The sequence below is a fragment of the Aspergillus luchuensis genome, chromosome 8 (assembly GCF_016861625.1).
Source record: "Aspergillus luchuensis IFO 4308 DNA, chromosome 8, nearly complete sequence".
Classification (NCBI taxonomy): domain Eukaryota; kingdom Fungi; phylum Ascomycota; class Eurotiomycetes; order Eurotiales; family Aspergillaceae; genus Aspergillus; species Aspergillus luchuensis.
Window position 1 is genome coordinate 2,513,131 of NC_054856.1, and position 26,032 is coordinate 2,539,162.

At 50.4% G+C, this 26,032-nt stretch overlaps 8 protein-coding genes across 8 annotated transcripts; 5 read left to right on the forward strand and 3 right to left on the reverse strand.

The window, feature by feature from the left end:
• Positions 1-2,780: 2,780 nt before the first annotated feature.
• Positions 2,781-4,268, reverse strand: fen1 (multifunctional nuclease RAD27; the record flags this gene model as incomplete). The annotated part of the gene is made up of 5 exons (XM_041681972.1): positions 2,781-3,302; positions 3,363-3,924; positions 3,981-3,985; positions 4,075-4,160; positions 4,256-4,268. The coding sequence occupies 5 exons, from the start codon at positions 4,266-4,268 to the stop codon at positions 2,781-2,783; spliced, it is 1,188 nt and encodes a 395-aa protein (XP_041548861.1).
• Positions 4,269-4,812: 544 nt separating this feature from the next.
• Positions 4,813-7,246, forward strand: AKAW2_80901S (uncharacterized protein; the record flags this gene model as incomplete). The annotated part of the gene is made up of 4 exons (XM_041681973.1): positions 4,813-5,093; positions 5,174-6,017; positions 6,081-6,357; positions 6,420-7,246. The coding sequence occupies 4 exons, from the start codon at positions 4,813-4,815 to the stop codon at positions 7,244-7,246; spliced, it is 2,229 nt and encodes a 742-aa protein (XP_041548862.1).
• An 843-nt stretch (positions 7,247-8,089) lies between these two features.
• Positions 8,090-9,566, forward strand: AKAW2_80902S (acyl-CoA dehydrogenase; the record flags this gene model as incomplete). The annotated part of the gene is made up of 4 exons (XM_041681974.1): positions 8,090-8,303; positions 8,381-9,296; positions 9,355-9,464; positions 9,520-9,566. 4 exons carry the CDS (start codon positions 8,090-8,092, stop codon positions 9,564-9,566), a joined length of 1,287 nt encoding a protein of 428 aa, XP_041548863.1.
• Positions 9,567-11,532: 1,966 nt separating this feature from the next.
• On the forward strand, positions 11,533-12,490 carry UBC4 (putative ubiquitin conjugating enzyme (UbcD); the record flags this gene model as incomplete). The annotated part of the gene is made up of 5 exons (XM_041681975.1): positions 11,533-11,576; positions 11,753-11,798; positions 11,950-11,979; positions 12,117-12,300; positions 12,351-12,490. The coding sequence occupies 5 exons, from the start codon at positions 11,533-11,535 to the stop codon at positions 12,488-12,490; spliced, it is 444 nt and encodes a 147-aa protein (XP_041548864.1).
• Positions 12,491-13,649: 1,159 nt separating this feature from the next.
• AKAW2_80904S (putative protein kinase) lies at positions 13,650-15,167 on the forward strand (the record flags this gene model as incomplete). Its single annotated transcript, XM_041681976.1, has 5 exons — positions 13,650-13,897; positions 13,965-14,299; positions 14,368-14,684; positions 14,752-14,917; positions 14,989-15,167. The coding sequence occupies 5 exons, from the start codon at positions 13,650-13,652 to the stop codon at positions 15,165-15,167; spliced, it is 1,245 nt and encodes a 414-aa protein (XP_041548865.1).
• A 247-nt stretch (positions 15,168-15,414) lies between these two features.
• On the forward strand, positions 15,415-15,798 carry AKAW2_80905S (uncharacterized protein; the record flags this gene model as incomplete). Its single annotated transcript, XM_041681977.1, has 2 exons — positions 15,415-15,531; positions 15,583-15,798. 2 exons carry the CDS (start codon positions 15,415-15,417, stop codon positions 15,796-15,798), a joined length of 333 nt encoding a protein of 110 aa, XP_041548866.1.
• A 1,273-nt stretch (positions 15,799-17,071) lies between these two features.
• On the reverse strand, positions 17,072-18,931 carry AKAW2_80906A (VOC family protein; the record flags this gene model as incomplete). The annotated part of the gene is made up of 2 exons (XM_041681979.1): positions 17,072-18,698; positions 18,756-18,931. 2 exons carry the CDS (start codon positions 18,929-18,931, stop codon positions 17,072-17,074), a joined length of 1,803 nt encoding a protein of 600 aa, XP_041548867.1.
• A 2,936-nt stretch (positions 18,932-21,867) lies between these two features.
• Positions 21,868-23,206, reverse strand: EMG1 (18S rRNA pseudouridine methyltransferase; the record flags this gene model as incomplete). The annotated part of the gene is made up of 3 exons (XM_041681980.1): positions 21,868-22,344; positions 22,414-22,673; positions 23,164-23,206. The coding sequence occupies 3 exons, from the start codon at positions 23,204-23,206 to the stop codon at positions 21,868-21,870; spliced, it is 780 nt and encodes a 259-aa protein (XP_041548868.1).
• Positions 23,207-26,032: the final 2,826 nt, after the last annotated feature.

A 26,032-nucleotide genomic window follows, 5' to 3' on the forward strand; every position in this document is an offset into this window, starting at 1 on the left:
AAGCAGTCGACGACGGAAGGGGTGGAAGGCCGCGGGGCATCCGCGCTTTATAGGGCAGCGGGTGTTGACACAGGATCAACTCGACAATCGAGCACAACACGTCAGGTCGCCCTTCTCCTCTTTTTTTTTTTCCCTCATTCCTTTTTTTAAATTTTTTTCTCTCCTCGTCTCATTTTGCGTGTGAGATTTATCTGTGTATTTGCCTCGGTTGTGTAGTGGCTTAAATTAATTTGGTTTTATCATATCATGTTCGTGTAGGTCTTCTTGTAGATTGTCTATGCATTCCTTCTGGGCCGAGTTGCTGCTTCCTACTATTTCTTGACGCGCATGATCCAGCAATGATTCCTACGCGTGCTCGCTTCTCCTCCATTTTCCCCCTTTCCACTGAGAATTTGAAAGCTAAAAGTTGCTCCATGCACTTCTCCAGTGGCGTTACTATCTCCCTACCACCTTAAATTATTTTTATCTATTTATGTTGTTTGTGAAACCCGCAATCATTCTGATCCCAACATCAGCCGTCCCCGTTGTGATTGATGCTTTTCGCAACCACCACACCATCTCCAGTCGCATTCACACCACACCCGACAACCTAAATTTTTAATTAAAAAAAGACCATATTCGAATTTGTCACAGACTTATCATTCACAATATCTACAAATATCCGTAAAATACATAGCCAACCCCTGATTCTAACCCCAAAAACCCCGAGGACTCCAGATCACATCCATCCGTGTCCGCCCGATTACTTCTGCTGCAGTCCGATCAAGCTCCCGGATCAACTCCCAACTTACACACGATGATCATAAGAAAAATAGAACCGATTTGACGCCTCTCTTTCCCCTTGCATCAATCACATTCATTGGTCTTTCACGTCTGGGGCGCAAAACTATGAATGGAACGGCTGGGGGGGTTAGGGTGGGCAAGAGGCGTTCATGTTTCACTTTGTTCTGATTTCCCTCGTGCGGAGAGGCTCTGGGGTCACGAGGTAACAAGATGATGTTATGGATTTGACTTTGGGGGAAATTGGGGGGTGGTAGACCCAGCTTTGAGAACTAACGTTGTCCAGTGAGCTTGTGAGCAAGAGTGAAAGGTCCTGGGGAAATCCGGGCCTATGATCGACCATTCTTTGCTCTGTGATCCAGAGCTCCATTGACTTTGATCCCGTGGTTACATCGGCTTGGCGGTTGCTCGCGGTTCGATGGTTTGGAAGTAGATATATGTTTTCTCTTGGTAGTTCTTGTACCACCTGATATCATCTATTTCATTGGCTTTCGCGGAGGTATCTCTCTTTGGAATAGGTTGTTCGTTTGGGGTTGTTGCGTAGACTCGATATCTAGAGTGGATGGTTGATATCAGCGGCGGGCCGGTTGATCGTTTGATGCCATGCGCCGACGCCGGATCACGAGCCCTGATAAGAGGACAACGTTCTTTCTTGATCCTCCTCCCAAACCACGGTATATATGGGTCTATTCCACATGGTAGCTTAATCTCAGATGTCTAGAATAATTCAGGTACTGAAATTGAATATGACAGCGAATGGATGACTGGTTAAGCTTGAGGAATGCTTGGCTCGAGAGTATCAGGGTCCCCCTCGGCTTCAGCATCCGTGATCTACTTCACTCCCGTCCACAACGGCTTTAGCCCACTTGCTTACCTTATTGCTATGCGTTATTTTCTTGCTATTTAATAATGGTCTGGACTCTGTGAATATGTGGATTCTCATTTTATTGGTCAGTATGTAGCGTTGTGAATCCTGCTAGTGGATGTTAATCACACATCATATTATATATTTCCTACTATGTAGTAGTAGTTTCCCCTCACCCGAGAGGCTAGAATACTTAGTAGTACTATGACTACGCCACCAAAAGGATAAAATCACCCAATAATATTATTTAATAGAACCCATCAGAGAAAGCTATCCACAAACACATTATACCCAATAGTGATAATCCCATATAGTACACAGGAAAACGGGCAGAACCAATGCTCCCATCAATGCGCGTTGAACCCGCAGAGTAGGGTAGGGTACGGGAGTACTAAGCAGTAGTAGAGCGGACAGTCGCGTGCCCCCACACCACCCACCTTCCAAGAGCAATCAATCGTACGACCGTTACACACCATAAAAAAAAATAAAAAGGCTAAAAACTAATAGTAGGACACAATATACTTCTAATACTACATGAAGCTGGGATACGATCCTACAGAACTCTATTGAAAAAATGGAGTAGAAGTAAAAGGGGCGCACGCAATGCGATGCGTCTCACCGAGTCCCAGGTTCTCCCGATCTACATAGTACAACAAAACCTTGATTTGAATCATGTACGACTACCAGTCGGGTTCAACCCCCCTCCTCCAAGCCTAGAACAAGTGTAAACATGTCAGGCAACAAAGTTTCAGTTTGCTGCGGAGTTATTAGCTGCCTTATCTATCTATAGTATGTGTTGGTTATTGCTTTTTTAACCCTTTTGTTTCTAGACAGCAAAAAAGAATATTCCACGTCGTAGGTATATACGTGGCATGCTGCACTCGTGCATATTCATCATCCATCCATTTATCCCACCGGTTGAAACGCCTCTCGCCTGAAGTAACTAGTTACACATATAATTGACTGCTGCATTTTGTGAATGAGTAAACCCGATAACGCCTCTAAACACCATGAGTTCTGGAAGGACTCGGTGGACACTTTATATGCCAACGTGTGATGTCGGTCAAAGTGTCGCTGCTTTTTTTTCTTGGTCGTTATCCAACAACCAATTGGGACAAAGTCGTATGTTTGGTATTTAACCGGCACCGCGAGGCCGTGACTTGGCCTCTTTCTTGGCTTTGGCCTCTTCCTTCTTCTTCTTTTTCTGCTCCTGAATCTTCTCGTCGTGTTTGCGCTTCAGGCTCGCCTTCTCTTCATCCGTGCGGGCGACGGGCTTGAAGAATCCTTCTAAGCGGGATTGTTGAGCGGACTTCAAGTTCTTTTGCAAGCGAGCAGCGCCGTTCTTGACGCGGTCTTCGTTGAATCCCTTATCTTTGACTAGGAACTCTACCAGACCGGGCACGTCGGGCGCTTCCCATTTGAAGTCGCATTCGGGGTCATTGGCGTCCCTCACGTCGGGATTCAAGAAGAGCTCTCTAGCATCCTCGTAGGGCCAATCCTCAGGAACGACAAACTTCTTCTTCGGGTCGTTCTCCATAAACTCAAGCACCTTCTCCAGGCTTCCGTGGTCACGGATTAGTTTCAGCGCCGTGTTGGGTCCGACCTTGGGGATGGGCTCAAGGTAATCGCAACCCAGCAAGATACAGAGATCAATGAACTATATCACATCAGTAAGCATCCTTGAGGCGTAATACCGAAATGAACTTCGGGACCATACCTGCTTGCGGTCCATACCAAGCCCCTCCAGCGCACGGTTCAAATGAATCTCCTGAATGGGTTCCTTCCTCTGTTCACTGAACGTAAGGTGGCGCAGAAGAATTGGCGTCTCAAAGCATAGCGTATCCATATCCTCCGAAGCAGCTGCATAGACCTTTCCAGCGCGCGCGAGAACCGCGCACTGCGCCTCGGCTTCCGTGGGGGCATCGATGTACGGAATGCCCATCAACTTCAAAAGCTTCTTACATTCTGCATTGTGCTCTCTGGTGACTCGTACTGTGCGTCGCGAGAATTTCTCAACATCCTCTGCCGTACCGGTTTCCTTAGCCTCCTCGTGAGCCTCGGTGGCTTCGCTCTTCCGAGCAAATCGCTTGGCTAGTTCGCCGGACTTGAGCTTCGGGGGAGCTCCATCAAATACGTACAGAGGCTTGATGCCATTGTCGACCATGCGCAGAGTGCGGTAGAACATGCCCATCAAATGCGACGTTGTCTCTCCGGTGTCGCTCATGAGCTGCTGACCTTCGGAACGGACCGCAATGAGGAAACTGTAAATACTCATAGAGCTGTATGACAGTTAGCGAATGCAAGCAATGCGATAATGCGGGCAACGGCAGCTTACGCATCCTAAAATTCAATTTCGTCAGCTCTGTCTGAAACGAGAACAGCTTGCTCACTGAGAGTCACGGCGAAGAGGGTAGGAGGGCTTGACATACTATAGCGACCTTTCGGCCAAAGTGGTTCTTAATGTCCCCTGCCTTGATGGCATCTGGGGCATTTTCTGAAATCACCTGATACAGCTCTGAGCGTGGTCAGCTCCCATGAGCTCCTGAGGATGGAGAATGCGCTGCGACAGAGCGGTCTTGTGGTGGGGTGATATTGATTGAGAATACTCACGTTTAATACCCATCTTGAAATTTTCACTACTATCCAAAACCAGGTGAGGTACAGACTCGCAGTCACCGCAAGTAGTTGGAAGGGAATGGCAGGCAGAAATCAGAGGGGAGCCGCGACAGTGACGCGCCGCGGAGAGCTACGCGACATGCGTCATTTATAGACCCGGTTAGGCTTAGCGGCATCCAGGCAGCTCTCTTCCACGTGACAGACATCCGCCCCGCGGTGGAAAGTTCCCCGGCCCCTCTTACATAAGAGTAATCAGGCTGCAAGGCCACCAGGCCCCACCCGGCGAGGCCCCGTGCAGGACCCAAAGCAGTAAGGCGCCGTTTGTTATCGGGCCTGGCCGTCTCGGACTCTCGGTCGAGCAGGCAAATCGCAGCTCTCGGAAACGCAACCGCCGGCATTTGCCATGTCCACCCCCAGACCCCTCTCTCCTCTCCCATCCTAGGATTGTTCCTGCGCCGTTGGCCCTCTCGTGGTGGATATAGCCCGGAATTATCCCCACTCCCGCGCGAGCTACATGATTTGCTTATGACGATGCGTCTTGCATTGGCATCATGAAGCGAAGTCGTCTTCATTTCGAGTCCAACGGTGATGCCTCCTCTGCCGCCTCTCCCCAGAGTACCCGCCCACAGTATACCCCGGAAAATGACTCACAGCAGAGCCCGAGGCATGTTCCCAAGATCTCGCGCAGGATCAGAGCCTGTACGGAATGCAAGCGCCATAAGGTCCGCTGTGATATGAATGCGGGGGAGACCGTTTGTCACAGATGTCGTCGCATGGGCCTGGAATGTGTTGTCAACAAAAGCCTCCAGACGTTGCTAGACGATGAGACAGAGTAACTATTACCACTCTTTTTGTTTTCATTCGCATAGCTTGCAGGAGACCCAGTGACTGACTATCTCCGGTGTATTCTAGGTGGAAGGCCACAATAGAGCTCGCAATGGCAGACCTACTACGGAAGGCCCAGCTACCCGATCTTTCATATTATCAATCTAATGGAAAGGCATCAGAGCCGCTATCAAAGAAAAGAGACCGGCAGGATTCTACAGTGTCGACAGAGGGCACGCCCCTTGGGACGGATCATGATGCTGGAGCAGAGCGCCTCGAGAGTAGCGCGCAGAGAGTAGCATCGGAGCCCAGAAAATCCGAAACCGCCTTCCAACAGCCTTCACAATACGCCCTGGACAGGGAAGAGAATGGGACCTCATCGCTGGTCACGGCTCCGATGGGGAGTCTGTACGAAGTCACACAGTTGAGCGATATCCAGACAACTTCGCCCGGAAGGCATCATGCGCCAGATCGGGCTCTTGTCACCGATTTCGTTTCGCGGGGAGTAGTGGATTTGCACGAGGCGGAGGAGCTTTTCTCCTACTTTGATCAAGTACTTAGCCGTTATCTTTGGGATGGGATATTGCTGGACCACAAAGACCTGACCTCTGTGAGGAACTCTTCCTCGATGCTCTCCGCCGCCATTCTCGCTGTCACAGCCCTGCATTTACCCAAGAAAGAACGTACGTTCGATATTTGCTATACGGAGTTTGCTAGGTTAGCATCAGAATCAATGCTAGACAGACACCACACCCTGGATGATCTGCGCGCGTTGTGTATAGGCGCGTTTTGGCTTGCAGACGTAAGCTGGAAGCTGTCTGGGTATGCAGTGCGGATTGCCACGGAGCGCAACCTGCATCAGTCTTACCGGAAAGCAACACAAGGCTCTCCAGAGCATATAGAACAAGCTAGGCTGTGGTATCTTCTTTATGTATGTCTCAACGCTATCGATTGTAGCCCTGGTGGGCTTCTGCAACGAGACTGACTGGCCTAGACCCTAGAACATCACTTCTCCATCGCGTACGGACGACCCCCAATAATCCACGAGGACCAGAGCATCAAGAACCACAATACATTCACCCATACCCCTAACGTGCAGCAAGGTGACTTGCGTCTGCACAGCCAGGTCGATCTGTTTATCATTCTTACCCGAATATACCACGCCTTTGGACCCGATGTCGACTTGGAGGTTCCCGACAGCGAATTTTCTACCATCGATAAATATGACGCTGACCTTGACAACTGGCGGATAGCCTGGTATCCGCGCTTGGGTACGTTTTCTGTTCCTCAGTATATTGTCTAGGTGCACATTTCGCTAATGTGGCTCGACAAGCAGTTGGGAGTCGATATGTCGGTGCATATCCTTACAGAGCGGTTAATCTGCATTATCATTTTTCTCGATTACAGCTGAATTCGGTTGCTTTGCGGACCTATCACTCTTCGATATCGACACGACCCATGTCTGCTGAGCGAAAGAAGCGCGCGAATATAGCCATACAGTCCGCCATAGACACGCTTCGGGTGGTCCTAGATGAACCCGATATTCAGAGGGCTTTGGTTGGCGTCCCATTGTACCTCCACAGTATGATCACTTTTGCCGCCGTTTTCCTGCTGAAGATTGCAGCCAAGGGCTGCTCGAGCAGCATTCCAAACAACCAAGGCCAGCAAAATTCTATTTCCTCAGCCGGCCTACACATCGATGTCGCATACGTGCGGGAGCTGGTTGGGCGGATCGTGAATATGATGGTCTCATGTAGTAAGCGTGCAAGCGAGCACCATCTCAGCCACCATATCGCCCGTGGCTTAAAAAAGATGCTCACGGGGTTGGAGGAATGGGAGAAGAGGAATCTTGGTAATTCCCAGTCTCTGACACATAGCTCTCATGATGCTCTGCCCATGTTTAAACCGGTTGTTATCCCCGGGGCTCAGCCCCTTGGAGAGCGGGACACGATACTGAACCCCCCTCCTCCATTGCTGGGAGTCGCTCCCTTGTCTGCTGAGAGAGGAAATAGCTTCGACTCGGATGCGACACAGGTGAAAGCCCAGACAGGCCTCTCGGAAGGGTCGGTGGACCCTATGATGGCGGATCTTTGGGGTTTCGATGAGGATTACTTCCCGACCGGGGTGTTTGATTTCCTTCAGTCCCAGATGCCTGCTTGAGCATACCGTATGGGGCAGCGTGTTGCCGTGGTACTAATGCAGGGCTATGAGTCAGTCTTTACTGAGGACTATGCAAGTCGAAGCACCAGTTGTTTACCATGGTGTATATAGTATCCAAAATACAGTCCAGAAACGAGTCAGTCGGCTCTGATTTAGAAACAGCAAACTATTTAGCTGATTCCAGAAGAGTGGGTTGTCCCTCTAGTAATCGCCTTCGCAGGCTGGCCTCGCAACCGTTGCAGATTCATGATGTGATGAATACTAGACGGCGGACAGTATTGTAGAGTATTCAGTGCTGTTCCTCGTAGACTACCGTCCTTATTATACATGGCAATCCGTACAGCGAAATGCCGGACAAACGAGATATCCGCCTGGGCTCTATTCATACAAGTTCTGAGGAGGACCGGTTATTGGGCGCCAGCGCCGACGGAACGGCCTGCAAGCCGAGCTCGGCCGCGGAAGAGTGTCCCCGCGGCTCGGCTGGGGAGTTGGAAGTTCACTGATCATGAAGCATATAAGGAGCATATCTACTGCTGGAGTCTGTTTTATAATCCAGTAAAATATCAATCAATTACTTACATTGTCACCGTGTGTCCTTGGGTAAGTTCTAATGCTCGCATGCATCTTTCCCGACGGATTGCCGAGGTTGGGGGAACCGAGACACCGAAAGTGTGCCTGGATGAATGTCTCCCCGCAACAACCCCCGAACCATCTATCCCTTGGCTGTCGCAACCCCAGTTGCCTCTCGCATCCCAAGACATTTGGACACTCCAATTAATATTGTCTTGGTTACAGATATATCTCACTTATTCATAATCTTACTAGCGCCTACAATCTCACATCATGAACCCATCCAGCTTCCGCACGGCTTCGCGCCACCTCCACCGCCTGTGTCGAGCACCCGCAGCTTCGCGCAATGCTTCGGTCCGTGGATACGCTACGACCTTCAACTGGGAGGATCCTTTGGTCGCTTCGGAGTTGTACACAGAGGAGGAATTGGCTATCCAAGACACAGCTAGGCAGTACTGCCAGGAACGCCTGCTACCCCGCGTTCTAGGTATGCCCGCCACTCCTTAAGGCGGCGAGGGAAACACTCATGTGGTGGATCATGGCTAATAAGTACGCGCATACTAGATGCCTACCGGAACGAGAACTATGACCGCCAGATTCTGACCGAGATGGGCGAACTCGGCCTTCTTGGCGCAAACATTGAAGGGTATGGTTGCGCCGGCGCAAGTACCGTGGCCTCCGGTCTAATTACGAAGGAAGTCGAGCGTGTGGACTCGGGATACCGTTCAGGAATGTCTGTGCAGAGCTCTCTAGCTATGACGGCCATCCATGACTTCGGTACACAGGAGCTGAAGGACAGACTTCTCCCGGAGCTGGCAAAGGGAAAACTGGCTGGATGCTTTGGTCTCACTGAGCCCAACCACGGCTCTGACCCTGGCTCCATGGAGACAGTCGCCCGGGAGCATCCTACCAAGAAGGGATACTACTTGCTCTCTGGCACCAAGACCTGGATCACCAACTCCCCTATCTCCGACATCATGATCGTCTGGGCTAAGCTGCAGACCACGGGCAAGATTCGTGGATTCGTCGTCGAGCGCAGCCAATGCCCACCGGGTACTCTGGAGACGCCCGCCATCAAGAACAAGACTGCCCTGCGCGCTTCTATTACTGGTATGATCCAGATGGATGACTGCCCTGTTCCCGCGGAGAACATGTTCCCCGAGGTTCAAGGGCTCGCTGGTCCCTTCACCTGCCTTAACAGCGCCCGTCTGGGCATTGCCTTTGGAGCTATGGGTGCGCTTGAAGATTGCCTGAACCGTGCCCGCACCTATGCGCTCGAGCGCAAGCAGTTCAAGGGTAACCCGCTGGCGAAGTACCAGCTTATCCAGAAGAAGCTGGCTGATGCGGCTACGGATGCTGCATACGGCACCCTGGCTGCGACACAGGTTGCCCGGCTTAAGGATGCCGGAAAGTGCACACCGGAGATGATTTCAATGGTCAAGAGACAGAACTGTGACCGTGCTCTAGCTAACTCGAGAATGTATGCCCTTCACATCACAACCTTTGGCAGGAAAGCAAGCTGATCAATCCTATTACAGTCTCCAAGAAGTGTTTGGCGGCAACGCAACGAGTGACGAGTACCATATCGCCCGGCATGTAGCCAACCTGTTCGTGGTGCAGACCTACGAGGGACAAAGTGACATTCATAGTGAGTACCACCTTGTACTACTTTCCTGTATAAATCGCGACTAACCACCAACCAGCCCTGATCCTCGGCCGCGCCATCACCGGCGTCCAGGCATTCGTCTAGACGAGCAGACACTTCCACCCCTAACTCTCAGTTCATCTACCTACCTACCTGATGAATCCCTCATACATACATGTACATATACAACCACAATTACTCAAACACGGGGCTACAATAACCCCAACCATACCCGATATCTCAAGCACTACGTACCCACAGACTATCTCTCATATGTCCTACTCCAAACAGTGTGAACCATAGTAATACTAGTAGGTATGAAGGGTCCTCCCCATCACGTGAAAAAAGAAGTAACCTAAGCCCATGCTGCGCCACGTGGCAAGGGCACCCGCAAACCGCACGGTATGTAACATGATTACAAACAGGAAGAGTTACTTACTTGGGTAAAGTTAGTCATAATTCCTTAGGTGGTAAAGAATTCGGGTTTGCCTCCCAATGAATGATCCGGATCGATGGTGGAAGTATGACCACACAGAGAACTTAGGGAGGAGTTTTCAAGGTTTTGGTGCAACTTCGGGAAGAAGAAAGTTTAAAGAATAGAACATGTGTTTCACTTAATACGGAGTACTATTAAGAGGGGGTTGGTTGGTTGTTGCCGAAGAGGGGATACTACTTACAACATGTGTATGGATGTGGGGATGGAAAGTACAGTACTTAGAGAAGAGTTTGAAGCAAAACTACGTACCAAACTACAAAGTAGGGTAGTTTGTTTTGCAACTTGCCGTTGCCACTGCCGCCGGGAAAGAAATGGATCTGATGGAAGATTTTAAATTCATTCTGTGGGGTGTTGGGTGGCACAGATTATGAGAATCTATATTTTTGTATAGTATAGTGTCTGCTAGAATAAGAGGGGTGCAGGATCGGTATACTACCTTAATATAAGTCGGAGTATCTTTTAGGAAGTCATATGCATGCACTTGAAGCAGTCACTATCCCACAAGTAGATAGTAGATAGACTAGTCATCTAACTGTAATAGCCTAATAGGTGTGTAGGTGTGAGTGATAGATTACGAGTTATATTACAAGAGAGAGAGAAAAAAAAAAGGCAAAAAAAGGAGATCCATTATTCTTGATAATATTGACCCAGTCAACGGGCAGAACCAGCATTGCAACTGGGCAAACAACGGTGGTGGCCACCAGTAACAAAGTGAGCGGACTGCCGGTAACCACTCAGCCTATCGGTTTTGTCCACCGTCCGATTGATACCCGTCTGGGAGGGACCCGAAATTGAAGGTGTGGCTGACAATGGAAGGGAGAGAGGGGCTGTTCAGGTGGATATCTTGGATTGTCAGGGCCGACTTGGGAATGATGACGATGTTGGTGATGACGGGGAGTACCGGGTGTCATTTGGATTATTCATTTGGGGGGAATAGCCTATATTTGGGTATCCAACTATTGGATGATCACTATTGGAAAGAAGAGGAAGGAGCAAAATCGGCAGAAGCAGAATGATGCATCTAGAATGTCCGACTGGATTGGGAAATGACGATGGAAGGAGAGGGAGGGTGTGGCGCAACAGTGGCTGACGGACGCCTGACTAAGGTAAACCCGATTAAATAAGCCGAGTAATCAGTCGGTAATAACCGGTAAATACGGGTTCAGAGGGGCTGGTGACTGGGCTGGGTTGCCCGCCTTTCCCTTTCTCGCTCTTCCCGTCCACTGACTGACTTTCCCTCTTCTTTCTCTTCTCCTCTCTCTCTTCCTCTTCTCCTTCAGCCCAATTCCCCCTCTTCTTCCTGTTCGTCTTCCGACGTAATCAGCCCACGGTGAGTCTCTTCCTCCATTCCATCCTCAACCCCTCTCAACTTCCCCCTCCAGTCTAGTCGACTCTGCTAGTCGTCCTCTTCTTTGCCCCTGTTCGTCGTTGTCGTTGTTCTTCTCTTCTTACATATCTCGCCGTTGTGCTGACTGGGAAATCGTGTGCAGATTTCCACCTTCAAATTCGATACCACTCGCTTTGCACTTTTAACCTAGGAGATCCTCTCCATTCTTTACACATCACACATTCGCCATGGCTCTCAAGAGAATTAACAAGGAACTCACTGACCTCGGCCGGTAAGACTTGTCCTCATCATCTCGTTCCCCTCGCCTGCCTCTTTGCCGCCGCCTGGTGTTACACCCCACCACAGCCGCGGGGCGTTCGTCTACCCTCCGCCAGACAGCACCTGTGCCATCACGCATTGCCAGGGCATGTATAGAACTGCGCTAACGTGGTCGTCTTCATTTTACAGTGATCCCCCCTCTTCTTGCTCTGCTGGTCCTTCCGGAGATGACCTGGTATGGTTTCACCCCTCCGACCCCTCGTTGCACACGGTCGCATTGCCGCTTTCGCCGACTGCGGCGGGGCAATCCAACGCAGATTTGCCTCAGACCTCTTTATCAACGACATAATGCCTGAAATGAATACTGACATTGGTTTGCTGCACAGTTCCACTGGCAAGCAACTATCATGGGTCCTGTGAGTATACCCGGATCTCTTCTGTGACGTCCGGATGTAGCAAGTGTCTTTGTTCCTTTGTCGGGAGGACCTTGCGGCACCCAACGGCGTCTTCAGCCTTGCTATCTTGGAGTATCATTTGCTAACCCGACTTCCAGGGTGACTCCCCCTACTCAGGAGGTGTTTTCTTCCTGAACATCCACTTCCCCACCGACTACCCGTTCAAGCCCCCGAAGGTCAACTTCACCACTCGGATCTACCACCCCAACATTAATGCCAACGGCAGCATCTGCCTTGACATCCTCAGAGACCAGTGGAGTCCTGCTCTCACAATCTCGAAGGGTATGTTCTCTGCCTACAGACGCTGTTTACGTATATACTGACAGTTGCAGTGCTACTTTCGATCTGCTCCATGCTCACAGACCCCAACCCCGACGACCCGTTGGTGCCGGAAATCGCTCACGTGTACAAGACGGACCGTCCCCGGTACGAAGCGACCGCGCGGGAATGGACTCGCAAATATGCCATCTGATCTTCGCAATTCAATTTCCACGGCCACCTTGGTCTTCCCAATCCGCTTCTGCGTCTTCTTTCACTCCGTTAGATCAGATCCGAAGCCTGGCGTACCGTGATCGTAGATCCTTTCCTTGTTATTCTCCGTGAACTATTTGCGTGTGTCTGGAATTCCGCGTTTACCCCCTTATTTTCGCTTTCTCCTTTTTATTTGCGGGGGAAATGTCATATCCAACGATCATTATGACCACTTCTTCATTATGCATTCATGGCATTTTTTATTTTCACTCAATGGAGTCGGATAAATGTTACCTGATGAACATAAGGCCCCAGGAAGGGTGTGGTTTTCGATAATTCCTCGGGTCGGGGTTGAGGGGAGGATGCTGGGTACTGGTACGGTCGTGAGGCTGAAGCCTCTGGGTGGTGGAAATGGATAACCGGGGATGAGGAGAGGAGATGAGGGAAGTGAGGGTTGGCTAATTGGCGATGCTGCTGGTAAGGGATTTGGTGGCTTGTATTCTTCAGTAGGACCAATCAGTAGGAACCATTAGCAGGAACCAATTACCAGTGGATCGTGATACCATCAACTGTTGTAGATGCATAGTAGCCGGACCCAAACTGGCGGTGTAATCACAGTCTTTGATCCAGAGAGCAGACGTCCGGTCACTCGAACAATATGATGCGAGTCTATACAACAGTGCTTTTTAAACCAGTATGTCTCCCCGACAAGGTGTTCAGTATCAACATGAATTACCATTTTATTGTGCATCATATTATCATACTACAATATGTCTGAGCGCCTTTCTAGTAGTACGAACTACTCCATGTTATGTAAGTCACATGGTTACAGACCTTAGTTATAGTAGTTACTACTAAGAAGGTTCTGGATACTAAGTAAAGCCTATTATAAACGGTACCTTGAACAGTTAGAGCTGTGAGGAGAGCGATTTCAGTCTGGATATTTTTATATTCAAGCGTAGAAATAATGGAGTCCTTTTGAGAACAATCGATATATTATCTCATCTTCGTGCCTGAGGCTAGTTCGGCGCATGCCATCCTTCCGCCGATCTTTTGGCGCTCGGCTTTGTTTGAAGTCGTTCCTTCCTCATCCATCTCTCATCATCTGATTCAGCCTGCCTAATCTAATTGCGAGCCGGAGCAGATTCAGTAGAATTTCAATGGCGTTCATGTTGAGAGCCTTCACAAATAGCCTCCGGCGGACGCGACCGTCACCTAGGGAACTGTCCAGTAGCGTTGCGCATTGTCTCCCTACAGAAACCCCAATCGAGGAAGAGACCTTACCATATTATCAACCATCGCATTATTATCCAGTCAAAATTGGCGATGTCTATCACACCAGATACGAAGTTGCGGGAAAGCTCGGATATGGGGCATACTCCACGAGTTGGCTGTGTCGAGATCTCCAGTGCGCAACTATTCCCCCATTCTCCAATTTGAGACGGAGCTCTCTGACACCTTATCTATGGACTAAGAGTCAACAATAAATACACGGTACTGAAGGTCTCCACCTCATTGCCAGATTCTCCTACGGCGACAGATCGTGAATGGAGAGTGTATGAGCACTTAACTAGGGTTGATTCTTCGCACCCAGGGCAATCACTGATCCGCGAGCTGTATGACTCGTTCGACCTCCAGGGCCCTGGAGGTACACATCGATGCCTGGTGCTGCAACCCATGACTATGACCCTCCTTGAGATGTTGAGATTGAATCCCAGGCCGTTTGACCTCCCTCTGCTTAAAATGACTGTCAAGCGGCTTCTATTAGCGCTTGATTTTTTGCACTCTGAGGCCGACGTTATTCATACTGGTACTGAAAGACCTTATGCCTCTTTGCGGACGTCTATGGCTTTGAGCTGACATGGACTTACTAACTAGACTTGAAGACGGACAATCTGATGCTCAGTCTGGAAGACAGCACTATGCTGGCAGACTTCGCAACCGCGGAGTCTATAGACCCAAGCCCCCGCAAGATGATTGACCAGTCACGTATAATCTACACCAGTCGAAAGTTTCGCAGGCCGACTGGAGGTAAAAACTACGGACTGCCAATGTTATGCGATTTTGGCGAGGCAAGGATTGGCAAGACACAAGAGTCGGGACCTTTCGTTCAACCACATATCTATAGAGCGCCAGAGGTCATTTTCGAAATGCCTTGGGGAAGCGCCATCGATATCTGGAACCTTGCAGGCCTCGTAAGTTTAGCCCGCTACTCGCCGTTTCTGGCCGCTGCACTGCCTTCCTTGCTGATCCTGGGTTTAGATTTGGGACTTGTTCGAGGGGCAGCATCTATTCGGAGATATTTTCGATCCCAGAGGTGGTCATGATCCGTTCAAACACCTGGCCCTCATGGTAGCCTTGATTGGGCCACCACCGAGCGAGTTTGTGCGGCGCAGCGAGACGACAGAGCAGTGCTTCGACCCCAGCGGTTAGTACCCGCACCTCATTGCACACACCCTTCTCACTTCTCAATTGACGCCGAGACTGACATGGTTCTAGGTGGCTGGATTGCTCATGATGAAGCGCCAGTACCTGCAGTTTCACTTGATGTTCTGGAGAAGCGTCTTACTGGTGACGAGAAAGAGTTGTTCTTGGCGTTCATTACCTCTATGTTGAAGTGGATGCCAGAGGAACGCAAGACAGCCAAACAGCTGCTTGAACATCCTTTCTTGCTTTAACCGCCAGGAATATGGGCTCCTCCCAAGTCTCGGATATCCTAAGCGCGACGAGTTTCCTAAACTCCAGCGCAAGGCTAAGAATAGTAATTCTACTGGGCAAGGAAAGGTATATAACATGGCCAAGTTCGCCTGTCTGTCCAAGAACAATGCTCATTTCATATTCCAGCTACATCTCTTATATATTCTGTTTTGCATATTCTGACTATAATTCCTTCCATTGCTTGACCCATCTTCAATACTTGCTGGCATGTCTAGAATCATCCGCCGACTCATCTCTTACATTGGCAAGTGCTCACTGAACGACTTCCCAAACCCAAGCCACGCGACTCTTGTTGATACCTACTGTAGCGACCAAGAGAAAAGGGTGAGTAGGCTACTTGGCTCTTCTACTGTGATCTCATGCTAATTGTTGCAGGATCCTCGGATCAAGTATGCGAGCATTGAAGGAACCGAATTCCATACATCCCACAAAGACAAAACCGATCCCAAGAAGGTTCTTACCATCAAGTTCCTTGATGAATCGAAGAGGAGAGTAGGAACGGGACATCTGCACGAAGATGGTACCTCCAAGTTCCGTTACAAACAAAAGCCTCCTGCCGAGTCACAAGACGGCGGATTTGAGCAGACTTGATTCATACAGCCTCTATATGACGACACTTGATTATATGTATGCAACGGATTGGCAGACGTTATTAAAATAAAGAATCTGCAGCCCTTATTCTTTGTTCAGGTTTTACATATACAATGTGTTTTTGGGGAACGGTTGCGCTTATTATTGATGGAAGCTTTTGATGCCGATATGGGAGCTATTGAAAGTCTTTCGTTCAATTTGGGAAGTCCTGTCATATTCTTGTACTGTTGTTGATTTATGCTTTCTCGTTATGTAGTTTTGCTTGGTCTGTGTTACATAGTAGTCTCTTACATCTAATGCTGGTTACTCTTTCATTACTTATGCAGCCTAGAAAGAAAGCGCACATGACACGCATTTATAGTAAGTATCTGGTGAATCACAATTGTATATTGCCTCGGCATAGAAGCCCAAGTACTTACTAATGCCTTATAAACCCTTCCGCACCGAGAAGATTAATCCAAAAGCTGTAAGTAGCTGTGACTTGACAGCAACTGAACAACATACTTAATAGTACTAATGCTTCAAAGCTGGTCGCAGACCATAAAATCCTTATTTGAGAATATTCGAGAAGAGCTAATGATGTGTGTGAATAGACAGATAGGGGGATAAGTATGCTAAGCAGAGCTTTATAGTAAGATTTCTGAGAGAGTGTGGATGATACTACTAGTAGATATATGGTGGTAGTACTACCTACATTTCATGGTAATGTTACGTATCCCTCCAGTGAGAGAGAGAGAGAGAGAGAGAGCTCTTTGTAGGACACTTCCAAGCTAGTACGCGATCAATAATAATGAGTGAATGCTGCTATCTGTTTAGGATAAAAGAATAAAAATTAGAAGGTAGTCTTGCAGTCCTCCCTGTGGTATCTATGTGCATGTATCCTATCATATATTTCTTCGCCCTAACTAATGCAGATTGAAACTGACAACCCCCCCCCGCCCAATCGCTAGAGCAACAACTAATGATCATGCAAGATAGAAAGATGTGAAATGCAGAGATTCAAACATTCTTATGCTGTACGTATAGTATAGTATATAGTCGCAGATAAATGCCAACGAAATATATCTGAAGAACACGACCAACCCATTGAATAACATATAAATCAAACGCCAGGTTTCATGCTTTCCCCAAACCAATATGTAAAAGTGTAGTAGAGTAACAGTTGTGCCTCACATACAAGGTCTGTAATGCAAATATGATGGTGTATAATTATCACAGCCATGTGAAGCTGCGTTCAAACAAGGAGAAAAGAAGAATGTAAAATGTGCAGAAGCTAAGCCACCTGGCTGGCAGTTCGGCGACTCACTTTCGAGGCAGCCTTGGACGGTGCGACACTGCCGCCACCACCACTACCACCGGCCTTCATGGTCCGCTGAGACGCTCTGGAGACGTTGGTAGAGACTTGGCTGACACTGTCGCTGGGCTTGACGGGCTCGTCGAACTTGGAGTGCTTCGACACCTTGGAAGGGCTCTTGGAAGCATGCGACCGGTGCGAGTAGGAGGACCGCCGGGAGTCGTCCACTTGACTGATCGAGTCGTCAGGGGTGACGTGGCTCTGGACGTCGAGGTCGACGACACTCTCGGGAAGAGGAACCTCACGAGCGGAGACGCCCGATTTGGCACCGCTGCGGTAGGAGGCGAAAGAGGCAATGGATCCCTCAGGGAGAGGAACCTGGCGGGCAGTGCGGTTGGAAGAGGCGGTGCTGCCGGCTTGCGATCGGCTCACGGAGTGGTAGGAATGGTGCGAGGAGTGATGAGAGCTGTGATGGGACTCTTGGTAGTTGGCCTTGGAGGGAGGCCGAACCGTGGCGGATGAGTAGACACTGCCACCATCCATCGCCCGCGACTTATCCTCACGGAAGCTGCTGACCAGGGTGCTCTGGTAGCCACGGGAATCGGCCGGCGGGGCATACTCGATCGCCCGCAGGGGGATATCCTTGGTGGTGTACACGCTGCCCTCGGAGGCCCGACGGCCATTCTCATCGAGGTAGACGCTGCCACCGCGTGGAACAAACTCCGTGCCCTCGTAGATGGTGTCTGCGCGAGGGTTCTTCGAGGTAACACTGCGGGTGAGGCCCGGGCGGGCATCCGACCGAGAAGAATAAACGCTCCGCGGGGGAGGAGCCTCGATAGCCTTGTAGCCAGGGTATTCTTCCTGGGCTTGAGAGGGTGCTTGGGACGGAGAGAGCATCTGGACAATGTCCCGCGGCGAATACTGCGGGGGAGGGGTACTGCCCTCAGAATGTTGTTCGGAGGAGTCGGACTTGGTCATGGCATATGCGAGTGCAGCGCCAGCCGCTGCGCCAATCAGGGTACCGACAATGGTCTTGGCCGTCTTACCATCGTCAGTCTTCTGCTGAGTGGTGGTGTGAGTTGTGTGGTGCACAATATACGTGGGCGACGGGGCTGGCTGCATCTCGCGAGGCTGCTGGGATTCACGGCTAACGCTGATGGTGGACGGCGCGCGCTCGTACGGGGGAGGCGCTCTGTCCACGGCCGTCGAGGACCTGGAAACATACGAGCGAGCTTCAGACTTGGGAGGCGCAACACTCTCGGGACGGACGGAGCTGGCTTTGCTGGTCGCCTTCGATACAACCGAGCCGTTCTCGAGCAAAGCCAGGGCTGGCCTAGTGAGCTCAGACCTGGCTTCAGATCTGGCTTCCGACTTGGCCACGGACCGGACCTCTGAGCGGGCTGATGAGATGCTAGGCCGGTATACTGCCTCAATGCTGTTGCCATCAAAGTCGATGACGGCGGCGCTGTAGTAACCAGAGTCGGAGTCACGTTGCTTGGGCTCGCCATGGATCTTGCCTCCTGCCTTGAGGGCATTGATAAAGAAGGTGCTCACAGCATCCTTGGATGCTGCAGGAAAGGCGACATGAGCGGCACCTGCAGGTACGCTGCAAGGTCACAGTTAGTTCTTGTAACACCACTCAATAGCATTGACGGACACTTACCCAGGTTTTTGTTCCGTGATCCAGAAATCTGCAGGCTCGCCGGTCTTTTGACCGAAACCAATGTAGTCATCGTGACGTCCAATGAATTGGTACCCCAGAGGTTGTAGGCAGGAAAGGAAGAAAGATGTGGAGGTAGGCAGGTGAGCAACCGTCAGGGTGAGGTGGGAGACGGGCATGTCTGTGTGGACTCGCTGGGTATATCCCTTTGCGAGTCGTGGTATAAAGAGGTGAAGTCAGGGGAAGAAAAAAGAGGTATGGAGGGGGAGCAGCGAGACAGGATAAATAGTAGATCTCGGATGGAGAGAGATCCACCAACAGGAGAGATCAAAAAGTCGATTGCAGACTCAGAAGCGAGTAAGAGAATAGGAGGATATATATACACCAAGACTGGAGAGACAGATAGGAGAGACCCATGAAATCATGAGAGAGGAATGGAGAGAAGCCGGCGAGAAGCAGCACTAGTATTTCAAGGCAAGATGCAGACCAACCTTAGGACTTCAGGAGTATGCCCCCGAAATGCCCAACTTGGGATCCAATCACGAGCGGTCAGAAGCTTACAGGGGGAGCAAATTATCATGGAAACTCGACCAGTTGTTCCAACCGTGGAGCACGACTAGACTAGGCCGGTTATCGCAGGCAGGCTTGCATAGACTCGCACGGCATCCGAACGATGCCCAGTATAATCCACGAGGCATCAACATCGTCTAGGCTCAGTCTGCAGGAAGTTGCCAAAGGGGATAGGCTCGGAGGGTGCTATCGCAAGGCCGCCACCCACTCTGACACATACTCAGACGACCCATGATGTTATTTTTTCGGTGTAGCTAATATCGAGGGGTACGAAAACTCAAGATGGCCGCCAGGTCATCGTGGGGAAAGACTGGCGGACGGTGCTGTAGGTGGCCCTGTCGCGGCGGACGGGGCGCCTATCAGAAAACGGTGGGGACTACGCAGGAGCCAAGGGTAGACAGCAGCATCTTGTCCAAAAGGGAATTCGAGTGAGGCGAGAGGGTCCAGGACAAGGTGGATGAAGGGGATTGGCAGTGGTGGAGACGGCAGCTACCAAACGAAAAACAGACGCTGAAACCGCGACAGGTGCGTAGACCGGCGTCAAAGAAGGGATTGGGGGGAAATTCCCTTGGATTTCTTGAAGACCTAACCTAAATCATTGATTGTAACGACGGGCTCACTCGGCTAGGGCCCAGGATTGGACATCAGACAAACGCCTTGGGGAGGTCGCCAATCACGAGGGAACAACGAATCGCATACGGGCATGTCAGCAAGCAGCCGTGTTGAGGAATAATAGTAGGGAGAGAAGGAGGGGAGCCACTGAGGGGCAAATCTGCTTGACCGATGGGGGGGTTTTGTTCCTGCTTCGGGCACATTTGCTGCTGTTAGTCGCCGGCCGGTGCGATCTGACCGCCAGATGTTCCTCCAGTCCGGCGATGCTGCGGCGTGGATCATACCCTCCCGGCACGACAAAAAGAAAGGTATATTCCGTATAGGAGCATCTAGAATCAAGATTCTTTCCGGAAAATGACGAAGAAAAGGAGGTGAATATCACCATCATTCTGTCATCATGGAGTTACTTGGTGGTATACGGTGATATCCGTTTCTCGCCGGAAGTGGATGGGATGGCTCATCAGCCAACAGCATCATCGGTGTTTGTAGCGTCGTCAAATGACTAGATGGATGATTGAGATGCTCCATTGGTTTCATGTACGGAGTTATCCATTCGAACCCGGTGGGCGATCCACTTGCTGCGATGGCTGCATGCCACGTCGAACAGAAGACTCCGTCCCCAGCCACCGGGACCACCCGATTGACCTGCCCATCAATACTGTTGCTAGTGCTACTTTGGGAGACTCCCTGACAAATTCCAAGAGCTCAAAGGTGTGAGTCAGCGATAGTCGGGATTCCCGTCTCTCACCCGAGAAGGAAGAGAGAAGGAAGACGAGGGAGAGAGGGATGAGAAGTATGGAGTATCGACAGAGAAAGAGAGAAAAGGGAAAGTGAGTCAATCAGTCGGGGAGAGACACTGGCGGGGCCAGCCTCAGGCACAAACCCACTCTTCCCCTCCTCATCATGTGCAGCCCCTCCCTCTCCTTCTGTTCGCTGGGTTTCCCACTTGTTCTGCTTCTTTCCTGCTTCTACGGTCACTCTCGTGCCTCCAGATGATTCCCACCATCCTCATGGTCCGACCGGCTCGAGTCCTCCGGCCAATTGGCTAATTGGCACCATCACACAGTGAACGTCACCGGCGCAAGGGCCACCAGCTTCCATCTGAATTTCCGGGTCTCCAGGGAGCCCCTCTCCCTGTGGCTACGGGCATCTACAGCTGGGTCTACTACTGACAGGTATTCTACTCGATACTAGTGATCCGATCAGAGGACCATTTAGGATCATCAAAGTCTGTAAGGGAAGACAAAAGGGGGGAGGAAGTAGGATCGAGTATCTGGGCAGGGGCTGAACGGCGGGTGTCAGACCTCCGTGTCCATGGTTGTGCCTCGATGGTAAATGTATCTGGTGTATTCGTGCTGCTATATAGATAAGATCTCGCATGCGAGACTGCAACAAGTGTACAACACCCCGGATGGGGTGTTGCAGATTACAGTGATTAGATCACACCCACCTAGATATTTGGAAGAAAAAAAACCCAGATCCTCGTCGAGGCATTCGAACCTGCAGAACTCAAAACAGAGGGATCGATCAGAAGAAACTGGGGGCCGGTGGGTCGTGCCGTGACACCTACCCACCGGCGCAGGCCCGCCGAAGCAAAGAGGGCCTGCCAGTTCATCACGGGGTCCAAATAAATGAGGCGATCTTAGTTTCCAGATATCGCATCCAGCAGTCTAGCGGCGACCGCAACGCGAGGCGCAAGAAAACAGACACGAAAACCCATCAAGACGTGCAGAGAACAGCAAGCGATGCAAATACACCCAAGGCAGAGAGAATACGCGAACAACGCGCGGAAGACAGGTTTGTCCCCGAGCTAGGACCCGCTGACCGTTTCTCGATCGTACCATTTCAGATGTATGGGCGCAAGGAAATTCGTCACCTCGTCAAGCTTTGGCCATTCCTGAGAAGCGGGATAGGAGCGTCCGAGGTCCTGCGCTCAGACAATGTCCCACACCTCCTCGGCGGCATGGCAGAACTTGCTGCATGCGACACTGGCACTCAAGCTGTAGTTACTGATGGAAATCGTGTCGTCCTTGAAGGAGTCGGCAAAGTCATCGTGTCCCTTGGCCATGGCACCCACGAAGATACAGACGCTCTCCTTGGGGCCCAGCGATTCGATGTAGTCGCGAGTGCGCACCACGGGGGCTTCGAAACTGAGGGTCACCTTGCGGCAGTTGGGGGGGAGGTGGTCGGTGATGGGGTTCTTGATGACCTTCAGGAGCTTCTCCTGGGAGTTGGTGGAACGGATGGAGAGGCGGTGCAGCAGCTGCACCATCAAACCAGCGAAACGCTTGAAGGTACGAGGAATGCGCACGCTAGGGTTCACTTCGATCAAGACACCCTTGGCAGTGTGGATGAAGATCTGCAGCTTACCCGCCTTGTTCACGGGGGAGTCGAGCAGGGTGAGCAGGCACTAACGAGCGTTCATCATTAGCAACAAGCCACCAAACCATTGCTGGCTATTCCAGACAGAGCAACTAACCTGATGTGTGATATCCGGACGAGCCTCACTGATATCCCGGTTCATCTTACGCATGACACCAATGTGCTCATCGCTGTTGAGCAGGGAGTACTTCTCATCACGACCGGAGCCATTGCGTCCGCTGGAAGCCCGGTAGGTTTCCAAGCTGGCATGGGAGAGAACGACAATCAGACGCTGGGTCTCCTTGTCATGAGCAGGGATGGGAGTGTGCTGTTCCGCAACGAGCTGGGGCAATTCGGGAGGCGGGCAGGATTGCGTCCCTGCAGGTTCAGTCGAGTCAGCAACCATTTTTGATGGTGATAGCAAAAAAAGACAAATCCACGCGGTCGGTTGAAGATTGTGAAGCAGAGCTGAGATGAAGCTGGACACTGGGTGATGCGACAGACAGGACGTATCACAGAGACAGAACAGGAAAAAAAAAGGTGATTGTGAAAGTGACAAACAACGTAGAAAGAATAGCGATGCAGGGAATTAACCCATCAGATAATGGATGATGAGTTTGCTAAAGACAAAGAAAGACAGCCGTGAAGGAAAAGTAAGAGAGAAAAAAAAGGAATGTTGATCTCCCGCGTTGGCGATAAGAAAAATCAGGCGGGGAATAGCACGAGGTTGTCACCGGCTGTACATGAGATGACAGCAAGGCTGAGAAGTTTTGGGGGGAGAAAAGCAGGGAAACGCAGGGAAAAGCAGCGAGCGATTGAAGAGCGAACCGCGGGTTTAAATTGCAATTGGGGAGGGGGAACAACGTACTGGCACGCTTTCTCTTCCCGGCAACCTGGATAGGATCCGACATGATGCGAATTGATTGATGGGTGATGGTGCAAGATGAAAGAGGAATCCCGAAGCAGAGCTTTTCTCAATCCTTGGAATTATACCTGCAACTATATTCCTCTCTTGGAATGTTGCTGGTTGAGATTAATTGGGGAATTGAGACCGCAACGGAGGTTTGGGGAAGTGGAAAAAAAGAGTAAAAAGCGAGGAAAAGTACGAGAGGAAAAAAAAGATGGGAAAACGAAGGCGGCGATGAAGAAGGAGACTAGGCTCAACGGGAGTTTATAATAAAACGATGGTGTGAGCAGCAAAGCAATAGCTTTTCAATTTTCCTTTTTTCCCTTTTTTCTTTTGGATTTTCTTTTCTGCCCCCTTCCTTCTTATTCTCTCTGACAGTGTCTCTCACGTTATCGCAATGCAGATTCCCCTCACTTGAAGGGCAGAAGAATGGGCGAAAAATCAAGACCAGAAAAAAAGTCCCCGAGAGCGACAGAAGACAGCAGTAGCAGCAGTCAGTAGCAGTTAGCAGCGCCGGGGTAATCCATTGGTGGCAGTTTGGGGGCTGGCCGCCCGGCGGAGTTTCGGGATGGAAAAACAATGCAGAAATCTCGTCTTGGTTCCAAACTCTCTTTGCTAGTGTCATTTCCCGGTTCCATACATTTCGGTCCAGCCATCCAGCAACCCAAGGACAGCTACCTCTGATACTGATAGATATAGTATATGCCTGTAAACAACTCTATGTAGGTACTGACTTACTGGGATAGTAGTAGCGATGAACAAGTTGCAGAATGTGCCCGCCGGGCCCATCCATGCATTGATGGATTCCTTCCTTCTCATGGGCTAAAAGTCTCAACTAGAACATGGCTTGGTCCAATGACCTGAGATTATCGTGGAATCTCCGATCAGCAATGCATTGGACCGGTGCATTCCTCTTCCTGCCATCATTGGTCTGCTTTGCTTTTCTTCACGCCAGATTCGCATCCGTCAGCCTCGTTAGCTTCCTTCACTCGGGGTTTGAATGTGTGATTAGATGAAGAGTGAGTGAGTGAGTTAGTGACTCGGGAATAGTAAGTAGTCACCTGCTGACCACCATGGCCTCTCTCTCTCTCTCTGTCTCGTACTCGGATTAAATAGACGGATCACTGGCTCGGTTCCTGACCTCAAAACCCGTTAACGAGTTAGTTACTCCTTTAGGAAGTGTCACTAGCTAACTAGCTAACTAGTTGATTGTCTTACTCCGTGTCTTACTCAGATGTAAGACTCATTAACTAACATTACGGCTCGCAACGCCCTTCCTCCTTTCCCCGTCACCTCCTGAACTCTTCATCAAGCATCTGTCGGATTAACCCCCCCCCCACCATGGCAGTATCTCCGGATTCCTGGCCCATGCCCACCTTTGCAGGAGATACCCTCGTACACAGTACCCTGAAGTGTAACCCTCCCGGTTACACAGAGGCGTGACTGCCGGGCCACTGTGTGCTCCAAGTAGCCTCTAGAAAAGACATCATTGTTCTACCGATGACAGCTTGTCGCATCGGCATCTGACCAGTTTGTAACAGTACAGTCGTTTGATGGGAAGCCGGTTGTGGTGCCCCGCCTCGGATCTGTCCATATACATCCGAACTGACTTCATCTCCTTGATTGGGGTTCGCAGCAGCTGCAGCAGCTGTACTATCTATCTATTTAGTCATTGAGAGGGATGGAGGAATGCAATTCTCTGTACAGGTTCAACTGAATGGAAGCAATCAGAGGCGTCGGATCTACCATCCACTGGCAAACCCCCCCTCACAGGACGGGAGGCGAAAGGTGACAAGTCTTGCCTTGGAAGAGGGACAGTGAGGAGATAGAGAAAAAGCAAATAAGCTACCTAGATGGACGATCTGCGTTCTCATGATCGGTCCTCACGATCGGCATCTTCGATCCGGCTGTCAGTGATTTGCTTTGACTTGGAGTGACTTGCTTTGGGTTGTTGGCTACGTATTTGGCCAGTCTAGGCTGCGATGACATGAAGACACATCATGTAAGGACCTAAAAAGACAACCCACCCCCCATGTGGTGTGACAGCTGGCCTGGAGCAGCCCAAGAATGGATCACATAGCCATTTTCAGACAAGGGAAGAGACAAAATAAATCAGAAACAGATGAGAGGGGAAGGGATAGAGAGAGGCCACCGATGTGTTAAGTAGATCAAGATCAGCCGGGAGCCCTGTGTAGCCATCACAGCCAATCCCGGAACAAAGCTGAGGACCCGAGCTGCAAGTCAATTGCCGGCAAGGCAGTGCCAGAACATGGCTGTGGCCCAGTAAGGCATCGGTGTTGGTTCGTTTGTTCAGCAAGGGCGAGGTTGGGGGAGCGATAAGACCAGACAGAAAAAGAAAAAGAGTGAAGAGAAAGACTGAGAACGGCGCTGGTTTCCAGTCGATCTGGTGGAATTTGCCTCACACCATTAGTAGGGTTGTTAACGATGGATGGATTGTTGTGTGCGTACGGAGTACGGAGCCACTCATCAAATACTACTAGTATACTAGGTGGAGTGACAGAAGAGACGAACGGGGAGATGCACGAATGGGAGAAATGGGATGAATCAAATTTAGTTTTATTTAATCGTGTATATCATCACCAGGAGAGGGAAGATGGAAGTGACGAGGCTGGCCACCTCAGCTGCCACCGACTTGTTCATACATACGGGAAGAGTCCACTACTAGTCAGGAGTGGTGTTGCACCACAGAGTCTGGTTGGTTGGGGGCTCATGATATAAGGAGGCGAAGTACGGGACGGCAGAATGAAGTCGATGGCACAGCATCGACCTGGGAACTTTACTCATAAAGTAAGCTCATTCTCTCGTTCGT